Here is a 13,193-nt window from a genome sequence, read left to right on the forward strand (position 1 = left end):
TTGTCTCATCAGTCCATCAACTCAGTTCCAAAACTCTACTGGCTCACATTTGTGAAGAATCTTGCCTTTCTATTTTTGGTGCTGATTGGTTGCATCTTGCTGTGCAACTTCTGTAATTCTGTCTTAAATTCTCCTGCGGACAAAGCATCACCCCAGCTTTCTGGAGGTGGTTGGTGATTTTACAGACATGTATTTTAGGGTTGCAGCTTTTATGATTTGTCTGTCATCAACTACTGTTGTTTTTCTCAGCTGATCAGGTCGTTGTTGGTAGCTGATGTCGCCAGTAGTTTCCAAACTCTTGATTTCTCCATGACCTATTTTTTTCCCATAGTTCTAAATTAATTCCTCTTCTCTTTTAGCATCCAAATTGCTTGCTTTTCTTTCAGAGTCGGCTTCCTCGTCTTCATCCTTGTTTGTGTGTGTCATCGTCGAATGCAAGATTACGAATGCAGAAGCAATGGATATAACTGATAAGACACATTCCTTGCTTTTAATATCTGAAGAATTAATACAGCAGGACACAGCTGAACACTTACAAAGACCTGTGAGGCAACTGTTCCAATACTTATGCTCACATCAGATAGGGAGATGAAATTCTAAAAGTGCTGATCTTCTTAGCTGCTAAAACATCTTTGTGTGAATCACCCAATTATGAAGTGTGACATTCTGTAATTTTGTCTCATATTCATATTTTAATCATATTTACAGATTTCTTAACTACACAGCAAACAGAACAATTTTGGCTTTACTGTACGTCGACATTCCATGTCCATTAGTGTGAAACCCACGAGACGCAACAAAAGCACAGCTCTGATCACAGCGTCCTCCATCCTCCTGTTGTTAACGTTGTTCTTCTTTGTAAACGTTGCTGAACGCTGTGCACAAATGACATCGCTGTCTACTGGCTTACGTCACGTCCTAGTACACACGGTCGGTGCGAATGCAACCCTTTAAATGGTACTGGGAAATAGTTAGCGCAATATTGTCTTTGTACTTTAGTATTGTACATTTAGTTCTGGAACTAAAGTGGTGCGAAAGGCCCTTATGTATTTCAATTCAAAACAAAAGGGTAAGGAGAAAAACGGCATCTTATTTTCTCCTCCAACTTCAAATCGTCCAATATCGTTTTACCTTTTTTTTTTTTTTTTTTTTTTTTTTTGCAAAGAGGGTTTAATTTTCTATGCATGTTCACTTTGTAAACACTAGGTTGGTACTTCCACCTGCGTCATGCATGACCTTTCCAATTTGATTACATAATCCGTTAAGTCGAGCGAGTGCAAGACCAAAAAATTTGGTTTTATTAACAAAGTTCGGGAGAAGCACGATCAGATAATCATCCAATTTGGCACAGGTGCATCTCGTTTAGCTAATCATCTTAAATAGCACGCAAGCGTATATATATCCAGTCTTCCTACCTCCTGTCCCACGACAGTTTTTCGGCAACCCTCCTCCACCCCAACTCCTCACTTCTAATCTATTTATCCCAAATTAGGGATAGGGGGAGTTATTTGGGTTCGGGCTATGCTCCGGGCCCGGACCCCTCCCCCAGGACAGCACGCCAAAATATGCCTACTATTTGCCTTCAGATTAGATGTAAGGGTGAACTCGTGAATGGTGGTTTGTTGTGCTTTTTATTTTTCTTAGAAAACGACCAATTGTTTTGCTAGATAAGACCATTATTTCTCGGCTGGGATTGTGTAGAGCCCTTTGAATCTGCACTGAAACTGCAGTTTGGACCTTCAACCTATTGTCTCCCACTGAAGTCCACTATATGCAGAAAAATGTTTTCCGCAAAAACCTTGATTTCTTTTTGACTGAAGAAAGAAAGACATAAACATCCTGACATAGGGGTGAGTAAAATACCAGGAAATTTTTATTCTAGAGTGAACTTATCCTTTAAAGCAGAGAAACACATGACTACATCTGATGAGGAATAATGTACTACACTCCTAAAAATAAAGATTCTTTACTGGCATCTATTGTTCCATGTAGAATCTTTACCATTCCATGAAACCTTTCCATTACACAGAAGGTTCCTTATAGTGGAATAAATTGTTCTTTACACTAAGAATAAAAGGTTCTTTAAAGAACTGTTCACTGAAAAGTTCTTTATGGAACCAAAATTGGTTGCTGTGAAACCCCCCTTTTGCAAACTACTTCTTAAGAGTTCATGGAATAATTGAAATGTATGAGATGATCTCAAGAAATCATGACTGAAATGCAAAACATTTCTCTCACCATCACTGGTGGAAGACTTGAGTCTCTGGCATAGGCCCTCTGCATCTCCAAAGCTTTCCTGAATTTTCTGCAAAGCCTCGGGTCCTCTCAGCTCCATCAGGGCCCGGAGCTCCTCCAACGTCACCCCAAAGTCTCCAGCATGATTGGCTTCTGCGCCCCCTCCACCCTGCTTGGGGTAAAACTCCACTGCGCTATTCGCCATCTCACCCATGGTCGCCGTGGTGGACATCTTGAGTCTTAGGGTGTTGGGTCCACGATGTTTGATCTATGAACTTCTTCTCGTCCAGGGGGTTTCAGCAACACAAGGTCAGTATAAGTGACGATTCTTGGCTCAGGTTTTTAGGTTTTGAATTTGCTCCTCCACTCCTCACCCTCCCCAGTAGTTCCTCCCGTTCTTCTAATTCTCCATGAGAGGAGGAAATCAGGACAATGACGGCCGAACACTTCTAGCGTATTTGGAGAAATCCTGTCCTCTTCACCCAACCCCCTTGCCCAGTGGGGTCAACAGAACGAGGGATCAGGCCGCTTCCAATCCATCAGGACACAGAGAATGAAAGCAGAGAGGGTGCGCAAGACCAAGTGGGATATTGTGTAGATCTGGTGCCTTAGGATTCAAAGGGTGCGCGATGATGGGGTTGGTGAGGAAGCCTGCAGAGACACACAGACAGAATAACACATTACAGTCTTTAAAGTGCTCGTGTGGGCAGCAACTCAGAGTACAGTGGGCATTCCTTGAAAGACGGAGTGAGCATGCAGTCAGACTGCTCCGAACTAATGCTTTCAAACGTATCAGCACATTTTCCCCTTAATTTAAAAGTCTTTTGTGTTTTAATTGAGTTACACACTTTTCTTACTCTCATTAATGAGGTATTAGACAGGTCTTGGTGATATTAATTATGCTAAATGCACAGGTCAGTCCAACATGACAAAAATCCCCGGACAGGTATAAAGTATGATGAATGTGTGTTCTTACAGATGGTGATGCATATAACATATACTGTATCTCTAGTGATCCAGACCACTGCATTGGCCCATAGTTGCCATGGAAACCTACAGATGCCTCCGACTCCCACAAAGCTCCTTTGGCCTCGCTATACCCCAACACACACATATACGCTTGGTTCTTATTCACACTTGCTCACCAACACAAACACCATTACACTAGCACAGAGTTTTCACTCTATCGCTATCATTTTGGCCCTAATGCCTTCATCTTCTTTCTTCGTCTTTCTTTTTTTCTCCTTTCATCTCTCAGCAAATGTCCCTATGTTCTCTTAGATGACGGTCTCAGCCTCAGACGGCACGCCCACAGACCACCCACGGCCCATTCACTGTGGGTCTGATGCATACAGCACACAAAACTGGAAAAAGCTTTCACAATCTGGCAAGGTCTAATATGATTGGCTGACTCTATGCAAAATCTAGGAGTAAAGTCACAGGGTTTTTAACAGTTTATCTGGAAACAAAGTTGTGTTTAGGCACCGGGTAGATAAATATATTGGAATATTAATTATTGGAAATGTATTTAATGAACAAATGACTAGTTTTTAATCATTAAAAATATATATTTTAAATGTAAAAATGCATTTAATAATTCAATAAAAATATCAATCAATACATTTTTACATGCTTGTCATTATAGTGGTATAATTTAGTTCAGTTAAACCTGCCCTGAATGACAAAAAAAAGTGGAAAATAGTACAGTTTACAATGAATGTCTGTCTGTCTTGAAAAAAATTTGCCATGTCAGCGTAATCATTTCAAATCATCATAAATAATAAATAATGTACAATTATATATACTGTACGTACATACATACATATACATACATACATAGGTTAATTCTCCCTTATTCTTCTTTTTCCATCCTTTAAATTTTCCTTCCTAAAAATGCGACTGCGTGTCATACCTTTCATTCAGAAAGAATGATTTCAAGGAATATTTTTTTCTTTCTCTTTGCATTCTTATATCTGTACGTTTCATGGTCACTTTAAAACAATTTTAATATAAAGTAATCTAAACATAATCTAAAAAGTAGTCAGAACACATTACCTATATTAAAGGTACAGGTTGTAGGACCTGAAACGAGAGGACGCACTACCAAAACAATAACAATTGCGTGGTTGATGACGCTAAGAAGGAGCGTGGAATGATGGGATTTGTTGTCTTCTACCCAACCGCTGACGGCCATTAATCAGACGGAAAGATAAATCATGGATTTAACGGATGAGTTAAAGTTTTATAAATGTTGTGTTTGTTGTCATAATTTTCTAACGCGAGTTTAACAGTTTGCGCAAGTAGATTACATACAAAGTCAATGCAAACAAGAGATCAGACTATGGATCAGATGTGTCCTCGCATGGGTCTAGAAACGTGATACACCGCGTTTGGCGTGTATGCCCCATAATACTAATCTTGTTGATCATTATATAGCATACGTTTTCTGTAAATATACGAATCAAAACAACTCTCCTGTCGGGTAAAACACAAGCGAGATCGGCATCTCTTTCTAATTGAAGTTTTCGCGAAGCTCTCTCCATCTACAAAATGCGACACCGATATTGATCCTCGCTCTTTCTCTCCTCTTGTCCCAAACTCTTCTTGGTTCGTTTGGTTGGCCCGTACACTTACGTTTACGGGAGCTGTCCTTGTCGACAGAACCAGCGGCAGATGGTGAACAGTAATTATATTCCATAAATGAGTAACACAATCCACCATATAACGTGCAAGAAGAAGTAAATAAGGAACTGCTTAAAGCAAGTTAGTGGTTTGCTGGACGCTAGACACTACTTTCACATTTTTCCACTACTTCCGCATTTGTCCACAGAACTGTTGTCATGTGGTTTCTACATCAGTAAAGGTGGTAGTTAACATTGGTAATGGGTAATTAACGTCATTGACAGGCGTCTGCACTGCCCCGTGTCACTGTTCAGAATGGGAATTTTCTCATGATTTACAAGTAGTTGAAAACATTAGAGATATTGTTAGTAATCAGCTGGACAAAATATATAACACTAGCCTAGTGGTTTTTGGATATTTTATTGCGAATACCTTACAAATTGTACCTTTAAGTAATTTAGATTACATTACTATATATATTAATGATGAAAAATCCAAGATACTGTAAAAGCAAATTAACTTGCGATTGGTTAGCTCTTTTGGTCATGTCAGTCAGACGATCTTGTTGACGGTCAGAGTTATATGTTCTTCTGCAGAAGAAGCTGCAATGTGGACCCGGCTATATGTCGCTTAGTCAAAGTCTGACTATGCGAGACTGCTTATATGGTGATGAGTCTGGGGTATGCAGTGTGCTGTGTGAGTATGTGTGTAGGCAGACCGGGCCGGTAATGTGCAGGAGTGACATAGAGGGTGTCATCATTCTCATGCTGACTCACTAACCCCAGCCTTCCTTTCCCCCTCCTTTCTTCTTCTCTGGTGCACTGCATATATGCACAACAGGAAGGTTCTGCACAGTCAAGAGATAGTCAGGAGACACGTGCAGGCCCAGACAGAATCAGAATTTTTCACCTGTTCTGCATTCGTTTTGGTTGAAGAATTGACTTAAACATAGTAAAATGTGTTAACGAAGAGCTGAGCATTTCTAAAAAAAATTAAAAATGAATGACCTTAAACTTTTTTAGGGTATGCAGAAATTAACTGCATTAAGCATAATTCTTATGCCACTAACCTTGCAAATCAAAAGAAATTGTTGCATCGATATGGTAGCCTCTGAAAACGAAAGCCAGCAAATCAGATAGCAGCAGATTCTTCCTGGACCTGGTCAGAATTGTTTTGTTTTTTTGTGGAATATATGTGCTCAAGCACATTTGCGTCCTTTGGGGCTACTTTCTGGCATCATACACACTCACTTCCAGGTCTATAGCCCCAGATTTCCCTCACCAAGAGACTGCTAAAAACGTGCAGTTATGTTCAGTGTGCAGGAGGCAGATGGTCTGGAGATTATGCTGAATATTTATATTGATCTGTGTTTTCCCAAAACTTTCAGCAAGTGTGCTCTAGTGCCATTTGGTAAGACACTGTTGATAGTGTACTGAGATTTCCCAGGTCTGCCTTGCCCTGACCGGCCCTGACTACCGCGACCCATCCCAATCTGCTAAAGTTAAAAGGGAGAGACAGACAGGCTAGCATTGCATAAATTGTTCAGCGCCTTATGTAATATGTCTAAGTAACCAACAGAGACGAACTCGCGCTCACACCCACACACAAACACAAACCCCTAAAGCTAGAAGAAACTCTAACCCATATTCAAACATTAAATAAGAGCCACACCAGTCTATCACACCAGGAGCCAGTGATCTGGCACTGTGAAACAATGCAGGAGATTACTTTGTTAACTAGCAACATTCAAAATCAAGATGTCTGCAGCACAAAAAAATAAAAAAAGCAAGAAAGGGCTGATGAGTCAGTGTGCTGCTCACTTCACTCTTATTACAGAGACAGTCCACTGACAGAGTCTGAACACACACCACAACTACTGAGCGAAGTAGTTTTGCTGCACTTCCGTCCACTCGCATTCAGACGTCAGCTGAAATGACTTGTTTACCAAGCCATGACAGTTTCCATGAGAAAATAGACAGATATTCCCTCAACACCTACCAAATAAAAACAAATATGAACACTAGTTGACGAGGCAGATTAAAATAGGCCTCAAGGAAAGAAGCTTTTGGAGAATAAATAAACTGAATCTGGACAGACATGAGATGCCTTAAAAGATAAATTCATTAAAAAAGTCAATTCTGTCATCGTTTACTCACGCTCATGTTGTTCCAAACTCGTATGTAAGTATTTAATTGCAATATTGCATTTGTTGCTCTTTTCCAAACAATGGAAGTGGAGACAGTTTTGGTCCCTATCCAGTTTAAATGTTTGGAAAAGTGCAGCTTGCACAATCTGCTGAATATCTTCCACGTTCCATGCAGGAAAATCATGGAACAACATGATAGTGAGTAACTGAGAATTTTCTTTTTTGGTGTGCTGTGACTTCTTGTTCTTCTGTGGAACACATACAAAAATATTTTGCATGTTGTTCAAGATGCTCTTTTCCATACAATGAAAGTGAAAACTTTCTGTGGGTCCCCATTCAGGTATACTGCAAAAGAGCAACTTGGAATTAAAGAAAATGTCACATGTTTGGAACGGCATGATGGTGAGCAACTGATGTGAGAATTTTCTTTTTGCGCTGTGACTCTTTGTTTTTCTGGGTAACACAAAAGGAGATATTTAGCAATAGCATGTTGTGCAAACTGTTCCTTTCCATCCAATGAATAACGATCAGAACTGTTTCTGTCCTCATTCATTTGGCTCCAGATGAAAAAATTTTTTTTAAGATGACAGTGGCCATACTGGGATGTTTTGCTTTCACTTTACTATAATGGAAGAAAGTAGAGACGTGTCATCCATAATTTTACTATATGAAAAAGAGCAGCTTGGACAGTCTACTAAATATCTCTTTAGCAGTCTTACAGGTAACTAACTGTTTCCAGAACCTACTTTTTTTTTTGAGGACTGTCACTTTAACAAATGATATCCATGACACTAATGTACTGTCATTGAGTTTCTTTAATCAGAAAAAAATGTCCTTCTGTTCAGTTTCTAAAAATGGAACAAAGAGAAATGATATAGAGGGAATAAAAAAGAAAAACCTAAAAATCATTCCAGGCCTATGCTGCTTTGATGTAAGTGGACAGACAATGCTTGAGTTATTTCTGCAGAATGACTAATTCAAATACTCTTTACAGGACTCATCTAATTGTCAATCAGTGTTTTTTTTTTTTTTTAAAGAGCAGAAAATAAACTCTTCTTCCCATGAGCTCCCTGTTTTGTAGTGTCTCAGTGACAAGGGTAAATACAGTACAGAGGCCTGCAGGCCTGCTGCTGACAGGACTTTACTAATGGGATCAAACACAGTGGCGGTAATGAAGGTGCTGTCATACTGAGGGAGAGAAAAAGGTGATTTTGCCAAAGTGACGGAGTAGGACATAGCAGACACACTCCCTCTGGAATAGGCTATAAGCTAATAATTAAGAAAAGGCAGCAACTCACTGGGAGAAAAAGCCTTTGGTCACAATGTCTCTGAATACTGATGAATGTTGTATAATATGCTTTTTTTTCCACATACTTGTTTGACATAACACTTACAGAGCTGTAGCCGCAACTTCTGGGATGTGGTTTTAGCTTGCTAGGCTCACTGGTGATTTCTGAACTTTTTTATGCGCATTCCCCAACAACAAAACCTGCTTGAATTACCTCATTTATGATTATGTCTCCCTTATCTTCTCATGTGGGCACAAAACCACTCAGCGCATGCTACTGTAAGTGAACATTACCTTCTATCTTTATAAGTTCATAGGATTCCAACCCCCTCCACACGCACTCCATTATCCTCAATCTTATTCTCTTTGTCCATCTGTTCTTTCCTCTTCCATATTTACCTCCTCCCTTCCACCTTCACTGCAGTGGCCTGTATTCGTTACACTGGTTTCAGGCTTTCAAAGCGAGACGTGGACTGCATTGGCGTAAGAGTCTGTAGGGAGTAGCATAAGCTGCTCGGCTTTGATTCTAAACACCTGCTCATGGCCCAGACATTTGTGCGATGTTGACCGAATGCACAAGGATGGGATGATTCTTGTTCTATTTGTGTGTTGCAAACAGGCTAGAGACATGTCATAGAAATAAAATCTAAACATGAACCGCCATCCCATGGGTCATTTGTTTTCACCATGTCCTGGTCTATGCACATGTTATCTAACCCAGCATCAGCGCTGCCATTCATGTGTCAAGACGTATCCGCAACTCCACACGCTCTGCTGAAAGCATCATTGTCATAGGAATGCCCAGAGTACATATGTATATTGACATGCAATCCTTATCCTTTAGATGTCGCAGCTGGCTTCCTGTTTATATATATATATATATATATATTATTAATTAAAATGATAACTAAAACTATAAATGAACTAATTTTACGATACATTTTTATCTTTATAAGACTGAATGTGGCTGCAGTTTTATCTAGACATCTTCTAGGTCAATTTTCCTTATTGCTGCAACAACAGCATTCAAACTGGGGCAACCTGGACAGAGAACTGGAGCACCAACAACTCTTTCCCTTTTTCCGTAAAGTTTCCAAGCAGTTTTAGTATGAGACAAATTCAAGATATAAAGTTACTCACAATTAGGGAATCCAAAACAGTCAAGCAACAGCCTTAATGGGCAACACCATTGCATGAACTGAAATTGTAATGTTCAATGAGAAAATCTATAACCATACATATAAATAAGGGCATACATTTATCTGAAATATTTTTAACTCATTGATTTATGTATTTAAATTAGACATAAAATTCCCACATTTGTCTGTTTGAAATTAGTTTACAAATCTAATACGTATCCCTAAACTGTAAATTAATATCTAATATAAAAAATGCTATTAAAACCACATAACACACAGAAAGGATAAGTTGTGAAACTTAAATATAGGCCTATTTAATATTTTTATGATTTAATATCTTTATTAGTCTAGGAAAAGTACATTGGATGGATATATAAATACTGAGATTATAAAGTATATGAATTTAAGTATTATGTTTTGCATGTAGAAAAGCTTGTGTAATCATCTTTCACAAAATAAAGCATAAGAATTTGCCATTGAACATTTACTAGCATGATTACCAATCAAATAAACCAGGCATGAAATTACCCAAAAACCATCTCGGTCCTGTAAATTCTTCATATTCTTACACTGTTGTCACCTCAGGAGGATGGTGTCAGGAGATTGTTTTCAGCCCTGTGGGTCATTTGAAATTGGTTAAAAACTGATGATGTTAAAATTTACTGCCTGGCCCCCTCATAAACTGAGCAGACAAACACACAAACACAAAAATTATGATTGATTAGCCTGAGAATTTAACTGCTGCTCTTTTAAATTTGTTTTAAAAAGAAAACCATTCTTATTGAAAGGCCAGTAGTTACCAGTGACTGATAAATGTTTGAAACGTCTCTTTTCTGTGTTTAGCCTCCACACAGCACGGTGTAACAGTTTCAATCTCTCTGAAATTATGTAAACCCCCAGAACTGGGATCCTGCTTTGACGGTCATACATAAATGGCCAATCAGAGTCGAGTATAGATTTACGAACTCATACACGGTCACCAAGCTGTCTGAGGCATGCGAGACTACAACCACCCCTCCTCTCCTTGTCCCACACCCAGCATAGCCTACTCGCACACCTTGCAGCAGGAAGAAGAAAAAAAGTCCGCACGGTTGCCAAGGAAAATGAAAGTAGAGCACCTTGAGCAACTCATGCGATGAAGTTCCCACACCGCGCTCCATCAGTCAGGTGTGTTTCCCATCGCGCCGTTTTCCACAATAAAATGACCTTTACTGGTCACCTTCAGAGGGCGACCGGTCCACACGCAAAAAATAAGTGTGACAGCTCTAATAGTTACAAACCAAACGCGATTCTTTCGAGTCTCGAGAGCGGCTCGCGGTGTTAACTGAATTAATATCGCGAAGATGCTGCTTGTGAGAGGATGGTGCGCCACTGGCATCCGGAAAAAGCGCAATGCCCCTCCGCAAGGTGACCAGTGTGGGTCCCAGTGCGAGGTACACACGCTCACAGAGATGTTAGACAAAAACAACACAACTATACGCTAAATGAGCGTGGGTTTTGCCGATCTTGTTACAAAACGAGAGAACATGACACATTTTCTGTGCAGGAAAATGTCAGAACATCCTGGGAAGTCATACGGTCCAACACAATCCAGAGGACAAGCGATGGTGAACAGTCAACAAAACACCTCATAGATGGGAACACGTGAATAATTATACAATTAATAGATCTTTAAGGATTCAATGCAGTAGTTTTACGTGCTTGGCAGTTATCAAAATAGACGACGAAGAGATCTGCATTAGAAAAACATGCAGGGACAATTTAACAGTATGACAGAGAGACCCGCCAACTGTTACCATGGCAAACACATCCTGACTGGTGTAAATATCTGATACTCACCAGGCCATGCTCCAAGGACTTTGGTTTGTTGGGTAAGGGTAATATCTATCCTGGGGAAACACAAGATGACTGGATTCACTCAGTAGCTGTTATCATGTCGTCCTTATCTCCCAGGTGTTCAGCAGTGTGTTTACTACGGATGGAGATGATGGGTCCTAAAATAGTGCAGTTGCTGCCTGGTTAGATGGAGGTTCCGCAGACGAAAAAAACTAGAGATGGAGAGACATCGTTTTGAGATGACTGTCCCGACCAGTGCATCAAAAAGGGAAAGGTATTTTGTTTGTGTAAATCAAAAAGGTGGTGAAGCGTGGTGATGCGGTATTTGGATTTTCTATGCGATGTGTGATGAGAGCCCCCTCGCTGAGCTGCGCGCTGAGGACCGTGGACGCAGCATCCGCGCGGGCTGCTATGCGCGCGGATGGAGAGGACGGAAAGGAGGAGGAGGGTGGACTCTCTCTCTATCCCCACCCTCAAATCCCTCCTACTCTGCTCCGTTACAGTGCGATCACGTCAGCTCACACACAACATGCCACATGCGCCGAGTTCAAACCTCCGTGTTAATGCAAGAACGGGTTGGAGAGGTGCACTGGGTCATTTCACGACACAGGTACCATTTAGCCATTTTACCAAGTAATTTATATATATAAAAATGATCTTTGAGGCAACTAATGTCTTAAGTGCAAAGAAACTACTTCTCTACCTAAATTATGTAAAGCTAAATTATGTAAATTAAAATAAAAAAATTACATATGCAAACACAAGGTTGATGGTAGCAGGGTTGACTAGTGCTCAAGGTCAAGAAACTGGAAGTTGTTAATCATTACTGTACATATTTGCACAAATATACTTTTTTCTTTGCAAAATAAACTTAATAACTAAGAGTTCACTAACTAACCTTAATGAAACATATATTTAAATACTAAATGATAAAAAAAAGCGGAAGTGGTTGACCTTGAGGGACCCATGTCCACTAACAGAAAGAAAATAAATTAAAGCACATGTAAGGTGTATATAATATATATATAGCTAGATATATAGAAAAAAATACATTTACAATTACATACAGAATTACATTTTAGTCTGGGTTAAGGCTTAAGCCTCGTCTGTGAAACCAAGGGAAAATGTTTAATTAGTAAAATATATGTGTGTGAAGTCCTCCAGATAAATTTTCCTTTTATTGGATAGATAGATAAATAGATAGATAGTACATCTAATAGCCAACTATGCAAATTTGCTTCAAAGCAGCAAACAGCTGAGCAGTAGTTTTTCTATGATGTGCATTTGATTCAAATCTAGACCATAATCCTCTTGGTGTCCCTGGTACATCTCACCTTAAAGTTGTGTTTTCAATTCATACACCCCAGGTGTAATCTTCTAGCTGTTTTCAAGCATACAGGCTCAGATCTAATAGCCCTAATGCAGGAGGCCTCTCAGACCAGCGAGAAAAAGCTTTTATGTGCTGACGAGTGCTCAAGTGGCCCTCTCCTGAAGCCTTCATATGCAAACACACATACATACAGGCACTAAATGCTCTTCAGCAGATGTTCATGTTAACTCGAAAGCACAGAAGAAAATACCAAGAATTGGATGTCTGTTTTTGGTAGGTTGGCACCTAGTTGTCAACAATATACTCCCAAGTCTGACATGTCTAAACTGACAATCCATGTTTTACTGTTCTTGCAATCAAAATGAGAAAAAATGCATGCATTGGCTGATTTTGCATGCTTCCAAGTGTGCACTCTTCAACACCACATTTTTCTTCCCTACTTACGCACACAAGACTGCTCACACTGAAATATTTGTGATGCACATCTGGGAAAGTAAACAGAGAGTTTCAGATGAGGAGTTGTATCTATAATTCAGAGGTGAGGGTTTAGGAGATGGCTGTCCCTCTGGGAGATGCTGTGCATTAGCCCTGCAGGTA

General features: G+C 39.8%; 1 protein-coding gene across 5 annotated transcripts in view; it reads right to left on the reverse strand.

Moving 5' to 3' along the window:
• Nucleotides 1–11,687, reverse strand: part of atp2b3b (ATPase plasma membrane Ca2+ transporting 3b) — a 62,014-nt gene extending 50,327 nt beyond the window's left edge. For 3 of the 5 annotated variants that reach the window (XM_052593577.1, XM_052593578.1, XM_052593574.1), the window contains exons 1-2: nt 11,270–11,687; nt 2,239–2,886 (exon numbers count right to left, since the gene is read on the reverse strand). In XM_052593577.1, the coding sequence (XP_052449537.1) occupies nt 2,239–2,467 (229 nt within the window). In that variant the 5' untranslated portion in view covers nt 2,468–2,886; nt 11,270–11,687. Of the gene's footprint in view, nt 1–2,238; nt 2,887–4,071; nt 4,126–4,869; nt 4,983–11,269 lie in introns of those variants that run through there. The other 2 variants (XM_052593575.1, XM_052593576.1) reach the window with 2 other exon arrangements.
• Nucleotides 11,688–13,193: the final 1,506 nt, after the last annotated feature.

This window comes from Carassius gibelio, chromosome B23 (assembly GCF_023724105.1).
Source record: "Carassius gibelio isolate Cgi1373 ecotype wild population from Czech Republic chromosome B23, carGib1.2-hapl.c, whole genome shotgun sequence".
Taxonomy (NCBI): domain Eukaryota; kingdom Metazoa; phylum Chordata; class Actinopteri; order Cypriniformes; family Cyprinidae; genus Carassius; species Carassius gibelio.